This window comes from Saimiri boliviensis, chromosome 3 (assembly GCF_048565385.1).
Source record: "Saimiri boliviensis isolate mSaiBol1 chromosome 3, mSaiBol1.pri, whole genome shotgun sequence".
NCBI classification, from domain to species: Eukaryota; Metazoa; Chordata; class Mammalia; order Primates; family Cebidae; genus Saimiri; species Saimiri boliviensis.
The window spans coordinates 160352478-160368743 of NC_133451.1; the positions used below are offsets into that span (position 1 = coordinate 160352478).

At 39.6% G+C, this 16266-nt stretch overlaps 1 protein-coding gene across 7 annotated transcripts in view; it reads right to left on the bottom strand.

The window, feature by feature from the left end:
* The window catches only part of LARP1B (La ribonucleoprotein 1B), a 171588-nt gene that overhangs the window by 102100 nt on the left and 53222 nt on the right, over nucleotides 1-16266 (bottom strand). For all 7 annotated transcript variants that reach the window (XM_039479124.2, XM_039479123.2, XM_039479122.2 and 4 more), the window contains 2 exons: nucleotides 12707-12879; nucleotides 6154-6516 (listed from right to left, as the gene is read on the bottom strand). In XM_039479124.2, coding sequence (XP_039335058.1) covers nucleotides 6154-6516; nucleotides 12707-12879 — 536 coding nt within the window. The remainder of the gene's footprint in view (nucleotides 1-6153; nucleotides 6517-12706; nucleotides 12880-16266) is intronic.

Genomic DNA, 16266 nt, shown 5'->3' on the forward strand with positions numbered 1-16266 from the left:
AAATTATTTTAAGGTAAGTTTCTGCTGCCTGTTGCTTTTGCTCATTTTCACATGCAAGATCTCACTTTCTTGCTATTCATTTTATGTGCTGCTAACTTTCCTTGCAATATAATGTGAATAAATACATTGAGGTCTAGCATAAAGGTGAAAAAAAACATCATTTTCATAAGCTAGGCACAATCACATTAAATTGACAACTAGTACTTACTTTAGTAACCCAGAGTATGAACTTGGGTTGCATGAATACAACTTCTTTTTTTTTTTTTTGAGATGGAGTTTCGCTCTTGTCACCCAGGCTGGAGTGCAATGGCGCGATCTCGGCTCACCGCAACCTCCGCCTCCTGGGTCCAGGCAATTCTCCTGCCTCAGCCTCCTGAGTAGCTGGGATTACAGGCATGCGCCACCATGCCCAGCTAATTTTTTTGTATTTTTAGTAGAGACGGGGTTTCATCATGTTAACCAGGATGGTCTCGATCTCTTGACCTCGTGATCCACCTGCCTCAGCCTCCCAAAGTGCTGGGATTACAGGCTTGAGCCACCGCGCCCGGCCCTATGAATACAACTTCTAACCCAATTTTTTCCTCCCTGTTCTGCTCAGCACAACCAGAAAAATATTCTTTATAGAGTCCCTTAGGGCAGTAGTTGTGAAGCAAGTTCAGTTCTTTCACTGAAAATGAATATTCCTTTTGGCCATCTTCTTTTTTTTTTATTTCCATGGATTTTGGGGGGAACAGGTGGTACTTAATTACGTGAGTTAAGTTCTTTAGTGGTGATCTGTGAGATCTTGGTGCACTTTTGGATACCAATTAAATGGAAAATGAATCCTATGAAAATCCATAATTTTGGCTGATCCCTGAATTTGTTTTTTATCCCTGTTTTTGGTAGCGTCTACAAGGGACCTCAGGGTAAAACTAAGTTTCAGTACTTCCCTTCTCTGTAGTTTTAGCCTGATAATAATTTACCTAGCATATCTCTATTTTAAGCAGGTATTTTCTTACCTATAGGCCTGTCATTTTAGTAGTCTTCAGCAGTAAAGATATGCCCAAAACAGAATAAAGCCTTTATTCACTCTTTGGTCCAGTTCAACATAGCTTCCTGAATCCAACAAAACTCTTTTGCAGAGTCAAAAATGAGTACTAAACTGCCCTATCAATATGACATACTTTTCATTCTTTTTCTTTTTCTTTTTCTTTTTTTTTTTTTTTAAAGATGGGGTTTCACCATGTTGGTCAGGCTGGTCTTGAACTCCCAACCTCAGGTAATCCGCCTGCCTTGGCCTCCAAAGTGCTTGGATTACAGGCGTAAGCCACCACGCCTGGCATACTTTTTATTCTTATCTAATTCAACCTATAAAGTTGCTGACACACCTGATTATTCTCTTCTCTTGGAGCCAGCTTTTGACTTCCACAACAACACACTTTCCTATACAACTCCTATATAATCATCTCTTAAGGATCAGATGAGATAGTCTTCTCACTTCTGTATTTCCTCTGTCACCTGTTTGTCTTAGCCTACCACTTCATATTCTGTATGGACGGCCTCTTAACTGGATTTCCTCTGCCCACTCTTGTCCCTGTACAATCCAGTCTCTGCCAAAGCAACCAGAGTGATCTACTAAAAACAAAAATTAGATCATGTCGCACTGCCTTTGCAAAACTAAGATACTGAATTTGAACTTTAGATAAATTACACATTATTTAACATGGCACATAAATGATCTGACTCCTGTCCATTCAACTATAATTAACCTTTTATATAATATCATAGGCAAACTGACCTTTTTTCCAGTTGCTCAAATGTGCCAAATTCTTTCTTGCCTCACATCCTTGACATTTACTGTTTCCTCTTCCTGGAATACTGTTTCCCTATTCTTTGCTTGGTTATGTCCTACTTCCTTCAGATTTCACTATTACTGACTTTCTCAGAGGCCTTCCCTGACTACTCAACGAAATCACATTCTGTTTTTTTTTTTCTTTTAGAATACTTATTGTAACCCACAGCCAATATCATACTGAATGGGTAAAAACTGGAAGCATTCCCTTTGAAATCTGGCACTAGACAAGGATGTCCTCTCACCACTCCTATTCAATATAGTATTGGAAGTTCTAGCCAGAACAATCAGGCAAGAAAAAGAAAGGGTATTCAATTAGAAAAGGAGAAAATCAAATTGTCTCTATTTGCAGATGACATAATTGTATATCTAGAAGACCCCATTGTCTCAGGCCAAAATCTCCTGAAGCTGATAAGCAACTTCAGCAAAGTCTCAGGATATAAAATCAATGTGCAAAAATCACAAGCATTCCTATACACCAATAACAGACTTAAAGAGAGCCAAATCAAGAACGAACTGCAATTCACAATGGCTACAAAGAGAATAAAATACCTAGGAATACAACTAACAAAGGATTTAAGGACCTCTTCAAGGAGAACTACAAAACACTGCTCAATGAAATAAGAGAGGACACAAACAGATGGAGAAACATTCCATGCTCATGGTTAGGAAGAATCAATATCGTGAAAATGGCCATACTGCCTAAAGTAATTTATAGATTCAGTGCTATCCCCATCAAGCTACCAATGACCTTCTTTACAGAACTGAAAAAAACCATCTTAAACTTCATATGGAACCAAAAGACAGCCCGATAGCCAAGTCAATTCTAAGCAAAAAGAACAAAGCTGGAGGCATCATGCTACCTGACTTCAAACTATACTACAAGGCTACAGTAATCAAAACAACATGGTACTGGTACCAAAACAGAGATATAGACCAATGGAACAGAACAGAGGCCTCGGAGGCAACACCACACATCTACAACCATCTGATCTTTGATAAACCTCACAAAAACAAGCAATGGGGAAAGGATTCCCTGTTTAATAAATGGTGTTGGGAAAACTGGCTAGTCATGTGCAGAAAGCAGAAACTGGACCCCTTCCTGACACCTTACACTAAAATTAACTCCAGATGGATTAAAGACTTCAACATAAGACCTAACATCATAAAAACCTTAGAAGAAAATCTAGGCTAAAACCATTCAGGACATAGGCATAGGCAAGGACTTCATGACTAAAACACCAAAAGCATTGGCAACAAAAGCCAAAATAGACAAATGGAACCTAATCAAACTCCACAGCTTCTGCACAGCAAAAGAAACAGTCATTAGAGTGAACTGGCAATGAACAGAATTGGAAAAAATTTTTGCAATCTACCCATCTGACTGAGGGGCTAATATCCAGAATCTACAAAGAACTAAAACAGATTTACAAGAAAAAAACAAACAAGCCCATTCAAAAGTGGGTGAAGGAGATGAACAGACACTTTACAAAAGAAGACATATATGAGGCCCACAAACATGAAAAAATGCTCATCATCACTGGTCATTAGAGAAATGCAAATCAAAACTACATTGAGATACCATCTCATGCCAATTAGAATGGCAATCATTAGAAACTCTGGAGACAACAGATGCTGGAGAGGATGTGGAGAAATAGGAACACTTTTACACTGTTGGTGGGAGTGTATATTAGTTCAGCCATTGTGGAAGACAGTGTGGTGATTCCTCAAGGACCTAGAAATAGAAATTCCATTTGACCCAGCAATCCCATTACTGGGTATATATCCAAAGGATTATAAATCGTTCTATTAAAGGACACATGCACACGAATGTTCACTTGGCACTGTTTACAATAGCAAAGACTTGGAACCAACCCAAATGCCCATCGATGATAGACTGGACAGGGAAAATGTGGCACATATACACCATGGAATACTATGCAGCCATCAAAAACAATGAGTTCGTGTCCTTTGTAGGGACATGGATGAACCTGGAAACCATCATTCTCAGCTAACTGACACAAGAACAGAAAATCAAACACCGCATGTTCTCACTCAGGTGGGTGTTGAACAATGAGAACACATGGACACAGGGAGGGGAGCATCACACACTGGGGTATGTGGGTGAGGAAATAGGGGAGGGACAGTGGAAGGTAGGGAGTTGGGGAGGGATAACATGAGATAAATGCCAGATACAGGTGATGGGGAGGAAGGCAGCAAACCACACTGCCATGTGTGTACCTATGCAACAATCTTGCATGTTCTTCACATGTACCCCAAAACCTGAAGTACAATAATAATAAAAAAGAATATTTATTGTAATTTGTGATTAAGTACTTATCATGGGTTTATTTTTATGTCTGTTCCCCCAATTATCTGTAGGTTTTAGGCATATAGAAACCCTATTTTTTACCTTCTCACTCTGAGCCCAGTTTCTAGCAGCGTCTGGCACATAGTAAGTGTTCAATGGAATATGTTAAATGACTGATTTCTCTCCCTTTAAGCAGACCCAATGGAAAAGTACAAGTCTAATGAGAAACTACATGTAGGGCACAGAATCAGAACCAAAGAGAATGAGTTAAATGATGAGAATGCACCTAAGAATCAGGTCAATGTACGATATATTTGCAATTATAAAGGTTAAAGTTATACAGCCAAGATTACTTTCCTTTGATTAATATTTACTGAATAAGATCAGTACATGCCTCAAGAACTCAATACACGGCTTTTAATTACTGTTGTCTACACTTTAAGGAAATAATCACCTACAAATGCTATGTTTCTCAAGAGGGCTTACAAATTTGTTACTTGGAAGACTGAAAACATTTCCCACAGAATCAGTATTATATACAGTTATTAGGTTCCTTTAGTTAGTGCATAATGTTTACTTCATAATTTATTTATCCACTTTAAGAAATACAAATTGAACATTTCTTTGTGCCAGAAACTATTCTAGCACTAGAGATACAAAAGTAATAAACAAAATAGACAAAAAAGTCCTATCATCAATGGTATTACATCCATGGTTTTTCTTCAAGAGAATAAAGGTAAGTAAAATATACAGCATTATAGATACTGATACATCCTACAGTGAAAAACAAAGCTGGGTAAAGGGATAGAGAATGGGAGAAGAATTTTAACTGATTATTGGTAGAATTTACTGGTATCTCTGTTCTATTACAAGTAAAATAGAAATGCTTACACTAGAAAAGACTTTCAACTGAGAAGCATCATAAAAACAGGCTTCCTTTCCCACAGCAGTAGGACAAGCAGGGAACTGCTCAGGCTCTAAGTCATATAACAAGCTATCACAGCCTGAGGCGGGTTCTCCAAGAAGGCAGTAATTACAGAAGGCTAACAGTACTGCAGATTCCGGGAAGAAAAGAAATGAGGGGCCAAGGCCAGTGCACTTCTTGCTGATGACATGAAACCCCGTCGACAGGCAGTACCCACTACTCAGCCACTAGTTGGCCAGTTTTTCTTCGTACAACTTTATTTCCAACCAAGATCAGTTTCCTATTTGGCATATAATGTTATATAACTTTCCCTTATTATACCTTGTCCTGAACACAAATATTTAACTACTGGGGCTTTTCTGATAACCTTAAGGGCTGAAAAAGATCCCTTTTATTCCCTTACTTGTACCATTATAATTCATATTGAAGTAGTACAGATACCTAGTAAACCATTCTGGCTCTCTATTTTACTTTAATAACTAGGATAGGGACCAGGATCTGGGGTGAATGAAATGCAAGAAGATAAAACTTAGAACAAGGTTGTAAAAAGTATCCCTAGCACCACAGTAATTACTGGATCAACAGAGACAATCATCCAGTTAAGTCATCTACAGTTTGTCCACAACCCTGGATCATGCACCATAGACTAAGTGGCGAAAACAGAAAGGGGCAAGAAAAGTCAGTGTTCTCTAAAGCCACTGGCTCATACAGTTGGGGTGACAGCCAGGTAAGTAATGAGCATATGAATTAAGCCTGTCCATAGTAACTTGTTTTTATTCTTTCATATGAGAAAGGGTGTTCTTAGCATTTTCACCTAAAAAAAAAAAAAAAAAAAAAAAAAAGCAAGGGTTTAACTCAGTGAGTGCTAATTTTCTTTTATAATTATAGTATTCATCACACTGTTACTTTCATAAAATAAAATGATTCCTCAGGTGGTAATTATCAGGTATATTTCCAGAAATTTTTCTAGTTAAATATGTTTATATTCAACATTTCATTAAATAAAGCCTCAAGTTTAAGAATATAAATAGCAACATAAAATCAAAACAAAGCATCAGCAGAAAGATGTTGGCCAGAAACAATTACCTTTATGGCTGTGTGTTTGTTTTCATCTTCTTCCATCCATAGATCCTGTTCATAATAATATAAGCCATCATTGATAACTCTAGCAAGTTCAGATGTGATTTTTGCCCGAGACATATGGTTGCCTGTTCGATCTCCTCCAGGATGTTTTTTCACATAAGGTGGTGTCTGAGTTACAATCAAAATCTTATTTAAGTCTTGGTCATCAATTTCGTAATCTGAATCATTATCAGACCAATCAGTAAATGTGTTTTTTCGTCCTATTTGTTCAATCTCTTCATCAAACAAAAAATCAAGTTCTTCTTGTTCTGGTTCTTCTGAAGAACATAGCTGATTTAATGACCCTTCAGGTACAGACATTGATTCCTGAAGGAAGAAATCGGTAATTTATATAAAAAATGTTCTATCACTTTTAAATTAAATGTCATAAAACAGTGTTGCAAGTAAGTAATATCAAGCTTTTATGCTCAATTATTAGTTTAACAGCCAAACTGTAAAAGAAAATCAAGTGAGTATTATTTTGGCCCAATAAATTTAAGACTAAAGAAAACCACAAAGTTGAATAAAGATTAAAGACTCTTAAGAGTTTGAACAGTCTTAATCAACCATTACCTTTCACACTAATTCATTTTACCAATAAAAACAAAGGCCTAGAGATATGAAAGCATTTGCCTATGATTTCACAGCTATAAATAGAACCAATTAGCCTGGCGTGGTTGTAGATGTCTATAATCCCAGCTACTCAGGAGGCTGAGGCAGGAGATTCATCTGAACCTGGGAGGCAGGGCAGCTGCAGTCAGCCAAGATCACACCACTGCACTCCAGCCTGGACGACAATAGCAAGACTCCATCTCAATCAATCAATCAATCAGTTGAACCAAGGTCTTTTGATTTTCAGAATCAATAATCTTCCTTATTCTGCACGTTTTTACCTCAAAATGATAATAATATAGTTTCTTACCTAATCGCTATACTCTATCCTTATCCCCACATGGCCCAGTTTTCATGTCAAATTCATGCTAATATTCAGCAACTGTTAACAAAGTCTACCCCTCCTATGGAACTTAAAAACATGAACCAGGCCGGGCGCGGTGGCTCAAGCCTGTAATCCCAGCACTTTGGGAGGCCGAGGCGGGTGGATCACGAGGTCAAGAGATCGAGACCATCCTGGTCAACATGGTGAAACCCCGTCTCTACTAAAGGTGCAAAAAATTAGTTGGGCATGGTGGCGCGTGCCTGTAATCCCAGCTACTCCGGAGGCTGAGGCAGGAGAATTGCCTGAACCCAGGAGGCGGAGGTTGCGGTGAGCCGAGATCGCGCCATTGCACTCCAGCCTGGGTAACAAGAGCGAAACTCCGTCTCACAAAAAAAAAAAAAAAAAAAAGAAAAAGAAAAAAAAAAAAAAAAAAAAAAAACATGAACCACCGCCGTGTATGGTGGTTCATGCCTGTAATCCCACCACTCTGGGAGACTAAGGTGGACGGATCACCTGAGGCCAAGAGTTCAAGACTGGCTTGAACATGGCAAGACCCCATCTCTACTAAAAATGAAAAAATCAGCCAGGTATGGTGGCACGTGCCTGTAGTCCTAGCTACTTGAGAGGCTGCCACAGGAGAATCGTTTGAACCCAGAAGGCAGAGGTTGCACTCCAGCCTGGGGGACAGAGCAAGACTCTGTTCTCAAAAAAGAACTTAAAACAGCTGTTGGCTTACATTAAAAGTCTCAGCTGCTGGGCGCAATGGCTCACGCCTGTAATTCCAGAACTTTGGGAGGCAGAGGCAGGTGAATCATGAGGTCAAGAGATCGAGACCACCCTGGCCAATATGCTGAAACCCTGTCCCTACTAAAAATACAAAAATTAGCTGGGAGCAGTGGTGGGCACCTGTAGTACCAGCTACTCAGTAGGCTGAGGCAGGAGAACTGCTTGAATCTGGGACACAGAGGTTGCAGTGAGCCAAGACAGCGCGATTGCACTCCACACTGGGCAACAAAGCTAGACTCTGCCTTGAAAAAAAAAAAGTCTAAGCTTTCAGATCCTGGATCTTCTAACAATGTAAACTAGTCTAAAACTCCCAGAAGAAGGAAATAAGTTTCTCCTTGGTGTCACTTTCACTTGTCATCCTCTGGTCTATTTTACCCTTCAGTGCATGCTAACTTCCTATGTCTAGGAAAAACACTCTTCCCTTTCAAAATTCCCAGTCCCAGTAATATTTACTTAGTTAGTTGATAATTATCTGAGTGCTTCCTCTGAGCCAGGCACTGTTTTAGGAAGGGACATACAGCAATAAATTTAACAACAACTCTGTCCTGATGGAGCTAACACTCTAGTAAACAGAAGGCTGCCCATGATGTTTTTACTAAAAAAAGACAAGTTGTAAAACACTGTGAATATATATTTTTAAAAACATTAATTATATATTTTAAACTATATATTGTTTTTCACATTTGCAGGTACATGATAAAAGTCTAAGAGAATAAACATCAAACTATTAAATTTGTTTTTGTAATTTCTGAGGAAAAGATCATGATTTTTGTTTTGTTTTGTTTTTGAGATAAAGAGTCTCGCACTGTCGTCCAGGCAGTAGTGCAATGGCAGGATCTTGGCTCACTGCAATCTCTGCCTTCTGGGTTCAAGCAATTCTGCTGCCTCAGCCTCCTGAGTAGCTGGGACTACAGGCGTGCATCACCACACCCGGCTAATTTTTTTTTTTTTTTTTTTTTTTTTTTGCTATTTTCAGTAGAGATGGGATTTCACTATATTGGCCCAAATGGTCTTGATCTTCTGACATGTGATCTGCCCACCTCGGTCTCCCAAAGTGCTGGGATTACAGGTGTGAGCCACAGCGCCCACTCAGGAAAAGGCCATTATTAAGAGATTAGGGATTGAGGGCCGGGTGCACTGGCTGACGCCTGTAATCCCAGCACTTTAGGAGGCCGAGGCAGGTGGAACATGAGGTCAGAAGATCAAGACCATCCTGGCTAACATGGCATAACCCTGTCATTACTAACAATACAAAAAATTAGCCACGCATGGTGGCACATGCCTATAATCCCAGCTACTTGGGAGGCTGAGGCAGGAGAATCGCTTGAACCCAGGAGGCAGACGTTGCAGTGAACTGAGATCATGCCACTGCACTCTAGCTTGGGCAACAGAGTAAGATGCTGTCTCAAAAAAAAGAAGAGATTAGGGATTGAAGATGACTTAAGTGTGCATGCTTATTTGCAGTAATAATACACAGTGCAAAGAATGAAAACCATAAATCCACATCAATACTGAAAACAAGCATTACCATCAGAAGATCAAAGACTTTTATGAATTTCTGGAAAGCAGAAAATAAATGGGATTGTACTGATAATAAACAAGAGCAGAAAAAATAGGAACCTAGAACTGATACAAAGAAAGGCTAACGGGGAGATAAAAGCTATATCCTCCCAGGGTTCTAGAAAGTTTAGAGACGGCAGTTACAAAGAGTAGGAATGAACTATTGTATGGCAATCAAAGTAGGTATTTGCAAAACCAACTATAGAACACAGCTAGAACAGTCAATCCAATCCCTTTATCTCAGAATTTAAACTATACAAAGATCGCTCCCAACTAAAAGCCCAAGAATTGCTTTCTAAACAAAATAAGATTTGACAAGGGAGGGCTCATGTTTTGGGTGCTAGGGCTGGATAGAATTTGAACATATCCTAGTATTATTCTGAATCTCTAAAACAAAGCTGGGAGAGAAAAAGAAAAGGTAATTTCACCAATGAATGAGATACATTAAGAAATTCTACGTCTCAGAGAAAAGTACTCCTTTTTTTTTTTTTTTTTGCAATTGTGGAGAAAAAGAACCAGCATTCCTATTATCTGCCCAGTCTAGATGTCCAAGTACATGGGACGTTTTCACTTACCAAGAGCATGCAATCGGGTGGGCATGGTGGCTCACGCCTGTAATCCTAACATTTTAGGAGGCCAAGACAGGTGGACCGCCTGAGGTCAGGAATTCGAGACCAGCATGGCCAACATGATGAAACCCCTTCACTATCTCTACTAAAAATACAAAACAAATTAGCTGGCCATGGTGGCAGGCACCTGTAATCCCAGCTACTTGAGAGGCTGAGACAGGAGACTTGAACCCAGGAGGTATAGTGAGCTGAGACTGCACCGCTGCACTCCAACGTGGGCAACAGAGCAAGACTCTGTCTCAAAAAAATAAACAAAAATACAAGTAGAAAAATTAGCTGGGCTTGGTAGCAGGCACCTATAATCCTAGCTACTCAGGAGTCTGAGGCAGGAGAATCACTTGACCCCAGAAGGTGAAGGTTGCAGTGAACTGAGATCCCAACCACTGCACCCCACTCCAGCTTGGGCAACAAGAGTGAGACTCTGTCTCAAAAAACAGAATCTCAAGAAGAAAAAAAATCACTTGATACAAAGAATGTGAAGGTACTGACTTTCACAAGAGAAAAACTGAAACCCAGTTGACAAAAGAAAAATGTTGTTAGAATTCTAAAGAAAAATGTTCAACTAAGATTTCTATGCCCACTCTAAATGTTTTTAAAAGATCACTTTTTAAAAGTTATTAACAATTATGTCAATAACTGAGCTACCTCAACAGTTATCTCTGAAATATCTAGGCCCCCAGAACCTAAAGCCATGTTTCCTCCAGGCCAGATCCTCGGTCTGCAGCACCAAAATACCATATAATTTAGATATATTGGCATTCTTTGGCCATAAAACTATACAGTTCTCCTTACACTTTGAAAACCAGCTACCATCAGCAATTTGCTGGTCCTCCACATCACAGTCCTTCTCTCAATACCTTCCATCCCCTTTAGATAGCTGACTTTCAATATTTGAATCTTTTGAGTGGCATTCTTCCCAAGTTTATTTTTAGTGAACTTTTTATTTTGAGATAATTATACATTCACATACAGTTGTAAGAAATAGTAGAGAGCTCATGTATCCTGGTTTCGCCCAATGGTAGCATCTTACAAAAATATACTACAACCTCCCAAACAAGGTATTGACTTCGATATAAATAAATCTTAGCTTAACTTCCCCAGTTTTGCTTGCACTCATTTGTGATTGAGACCAAAGAAATCCTAACACATATGTAAGTTCGTTTACCTACCACCAGTGAAAAATGCAGAGCAGTACTACCACAAGGATCTCCTACTGCTTTTATAAATATCACCATCTCACTCCCTCACGCACCCCCGGCAAGAAATTCAATTTTCTTTTCTTTTTGTGCATCAAATCACCAAAACATATATAAACCTGATATACACCCCTAGAACCTTACAAATAATTAACATGGGTATAACTTCAAAATTTTTATTTTTTCTGGCCAGGTGCAGAGAGGCTCATGCCTGTAATCCCAGCACTCTAGGAAGCCGAGGCAAACAAATTATTTGAGGACAGGAGTTTGAGACCAGCCTGGGCAACATGCATAATCCCATCTCTACCAGAAACACACAAAAAAATAGTTGGTTGGGCATCGTGAGGCGAGCCTATAATCCCAGTTACTCAAGTTTCTGAGGCACAAGACTCTTCTTTAACCCAGGAGGCAAAGGCTGAAGTGATCCAAAACTGCACCACAGCACTCCAGCTTGGGCAATAGAACAAGACTCTGTCTCAAAAAAAAGAAAAAAAAAGTCATATTTTTTTGACTTTATAAAAAACTGAAATATTATTTAAGTTAAAATTAATCACAAGTAGAAAGCCAAATAAAAAAAAATTTTTTTTTTTTTTTTGAGACAGGGTCTCACTCTGTTGCCTGCACTGGAGTGCAGTGGTGTGATCATGGCTCACTGCAACCTTAACCTACTGGGCTCGAGTGTTCCTCCTGCCTCAGCCTCCTGAGTAGCTGAGACCACAGACACGCTCTACCATGCTTGGCTAATTTTTTGAATTATTTGTAGAGACAGGGTCTCCCTATGTTGCCCAGGTGGCCTAGAACTTCTGGTTCAAGCAATCTTCTTGCCTCAGCCTCCAAAGTGCTGTGATTACAGGTATGGGCCACTGTGCCCACCTCCCAAAATTCTTTTTTTTTTTTGAGACAGAGTTTCACTCTTGTTACCCAGGCTGGAGTGCAATGGCACGATCTCGGCTCACCGCAACCTCCACCTCCTGGGTTCAGGCAATTCTCCTGCCTCAGCGTCCTAAGTAGCTGGGATTACAGGCACGCGCCACCATGCCCAGCTAATTTTTTGTATTTTTAGTAGAGACGGGGTTTCACCATGTTGACCAGGATGGTCTCGATCTCTTGACCTCGTGATCCACCCGCCTCGGCCTCCCAAAGTGCTGGGATTACAGGCTTGAGCCACCGCGCCCGGCCCCCAAAATTCTTAAATCAGGTTCAGAAATAAAAAATACACTTTAAAAATTGATACAACTTATTTTCCTCATACAATAACCCGTAAGTGTCTACTGAAGGTCAACAATTACAAATTTAAATTTTTTTTTAACTTTTTCAAATTTTACATGTGTACCTGACAAACATAAAATGCACTGACCTTATACTCCATCCAGGGCATATCATACTTCACTCAGTCTGTAACAACTTACCCTCAATTTCACTGGGGCTGGCTGATGTCTCTTTTTTACTTCTATCCAAGGTTCTGAGTCCAAGTCAGGCAAACTGGTAGACAAACCTCTAGACATTGCTTGAAGAATACTTGTTTCACTATTTTGCTTTGGGCTCAATGGGCTTCCAATTCTTGGAGAATTTGGGGCAGACTCTAAAATTTTAAGTTAGTTCTATAGTTAAAATGATAATGGCTTTTCTTACGTATAAAATACATTTCATTTTTTCCTTAACTGGGGCTTGATGTTTTTTCACAAAAACATGATCAGTCTCAACTGAAGAGCTTATAAGATTTACTCAACAGTGAAGCCACTAAATAATTAAAGGAGTGTCACCAACTCTTACACAGACCACGACATTCATTCAAACTTCTCAAGAATATCAATGTGAGTCACTTCCTAATTATGCCAGTACAACTATTAGGAAGTCAAGTTCTCTGCAAAATCTTAGACTAAAATCTATAAATTATAAGGAAATTATGGAATCTCAATTGCTATTAAGCCATAGTTAAGCTAAATGCATACTTCATACAAGGTAAAATTAGTCTCTCATTCTACTAGGATCTAAACTAAAGCAGTTATTACTCCTATTTTTCACATTTCTTTGGCTTAACGTTTGCCTACTGCAATAAATGCAGTGTTGTCATTTACTACTTTGGCTCATACTGAAATACTTTAAACTGTTGACCAGTCTGACCATCACGGAGAACCCTGTCTCTACCAAAAATACAAAATTGGCTTGCCGGGCGTGGTGGCTCACGCCTGTAATCCCAGCACTTTGGGAGGCCGAGGCGGGTGGATCACGAGGTCAAGAGATCGAGACCATTCTGGTCAACATGGTGAAACCCCGTCTCTACTAAAAATACAAAAATTAGCTGGGCATGGTGGCGCACGCCTGTAGTCCCAGCTACTCAGGAGGCTGAGGCAGGAGAATTGCTTGAACCCAGGAGGCGGAGGTTGCGGTGAGCTGAGATTGCGCCATTGCACTCCAGCCTGGGTAACAAAAGCGAAACTCCGTCTCAAAAAAAAAAAATAAAAATACAAAATTAGCTGGGTGTGATGGCGCATGCGTGTAATCCCAGCAACTTGGGAGGCTGAGGCAGGAGAAGCGCTTGAACCCAGGAGGCAGAGGCTGCAGTGAGCAGAGATCGCACCATTGCACTCACTCCAGCCTGGGCAACAAGAGTGAAACTCCATCGCAAGAAAAAAAAAAAGAAAGAATAAAATGTCACCTCACTAAAGCGCACAGCCCTGGCAATAACATTTAAAGCACTTTAAAACTGTTGGAACTTAAAAGGTCTTTCTATACAGTATCACTTCTGCAGGTTTGTTTTTAATCAAAATTATAAAATTCAAATTGCAGTCGGGCGCAGTGGCTCACACCTGTAATCCCAGCACTTCGGTAGGCTGAAGCGGGTAGATCACGAGGTTAGGAGTTCAAGACCACCCTGGCCAAGATGGTGAAACCCTGTCTCTATTAAAAATACAAAAAAAATTCACCGGGCGTGGTGGTGGGCAGCTGTAATCCCTGCTACTCGGGAGGCTGAGGCAGAGAACTGCTTGAACCCTAGAGGTGAAGGTTGCAATGAGCTGAGATTGCGCCACTGCACTCCAGCATGGATGAAAGAGCCAGACTCTGTCTCACACACACACACACACACAAAATCAAATTGCTTCTTTTATAAATTTTTTTTTTTTTGAGACAGTTTCGCTCTTGTTACCCAGGCTGGAGTGCAATGGCGCGATCTCGGGTCACCGCAACCTCCGCCTCCTGGGTTCAGGCAATTCTCCTGCCTCAGCCTCCTGAGTAGCTGGGATTACAGGCACGCGCCACCAAGCCCAGCCATTTTTTTTTGTATTTTTAGTAGAGACGGGGTTTCACCATGTTGACCGGGATGGTCTCAATCTCTTGACCTCGTGATCCACCCACCTCGGCCTCCCAAAGTGCTGGGATTACAGGCTTGAGCCACTGCGCCCGGCCTATAAATATTTTTTCAAAAGAAAAATATCAAAGAATATTTAAATATTTTAAGCTATATTCATGATCAGGTTTGACGATGTAATATGGACTGGCTTTGGACACAAGGTGTCTTTTAAAAATGTACTCTGTAACATGTTGAAAGCCTCAAATATACACAATAAAATTTAAAAATGTATAGCATACAATTCTTCACATCATTATGTATTCCTCTAAGTCAATTCACTGAAAATAGAGAATATTAGATGCAGAAAGCTGAAATAAATTAACAGATTCTTTTTTAAATATTTACTAATATTATTTACTAAATATTTTTAATATTTACACATTTTGAGATGGGTTTAAGAAGAGCATTCCAAGATTTTACATTCATCTACATGCTAGACATAGACGAGAGTAAAATCAGATAGCTTTAATATCTTTCCCTTGTACACATGGACTCAACCAGGACTCAACTACTGGATTACTCTATTACTAATAAAAGACTATATATCATTTCATAACAGGAAAAGCTCTAGAGTTGTGCTGTTCAATAGAGTAGGCACTAGCTATACGCAGTTATCGATCACTTCAAATGTGGCTAGTCCTGAAACAAGCTCGGGACAAGCGTAAAATATACGCCAGACATTAAGGACCTGGTACTCCTAATCCCACTAAAAAAAAATAGTGCCATTAATTTTTACACTGAGCATATAATATTTGGATCTATTGAGTTAAAATAAAATATCTATTTAAAATATGAAAATTAATTTCATCTGTTTTATAATTTTAAAGAATACTAAAATTTTTAGAATTTTATATATAGATCACATATTTTTATTGGGTACTGGTGCTCTATAACTTTATTAACACCATACCCACCACCACTTCATTCACACACAAAAAAAATACAAGTGAAATTCAAGCTTTATATTAACATGAATAGTCTAGTTTATAGGAATGGGAAAAACATCAACCCCAGAGAACACTATTTCCTTTTTTTTTTTTTTTCTTTTTCATGAGCCATACGAGACTTATTTTTTTAAGAGACTGGGTCTCTTACATAAGTTTCAGTGCCACGATCATAGCTCACTACAGCCTCAAACTCCTGGGCTCAAGCAATCCTCCCAACTCAGCCTCCTGAATAACTAGGACTACACATGCACACAACACACCAAGCCAATTAAAAAATATATACATTATTTTGTAGACTGGGTCTCCCTTTGTTGCCCAGGCTGGTCTTGAACTCTTGGCCTCAAGCAATCCTCTCACCTCAGTCTCGAAAGCACTGAGATTATAGGCATGAGCTACTGCACCTGGCCCAGAGAACTCTATATCTAATACTACGAATTATCAATGTTCATACAGCAAATAAAGCCTTAAAAGTAGATGAAGAGCCGGATACAGTGGCTCATGGCTGTAATCCCAGCATTCTGGGAGGCCGAGGCAGCGGGATCACCTGAGGTCTAGAGTTCCAGACCAGCCTAGCCAACATGATGAAATCCTGCCTCTATTAAAAATACAAAAATTGGCCAGGCGTAGTGGCTCACGCCTGTAATCCAAGCACTTTGGAGGCCAAGGCGGG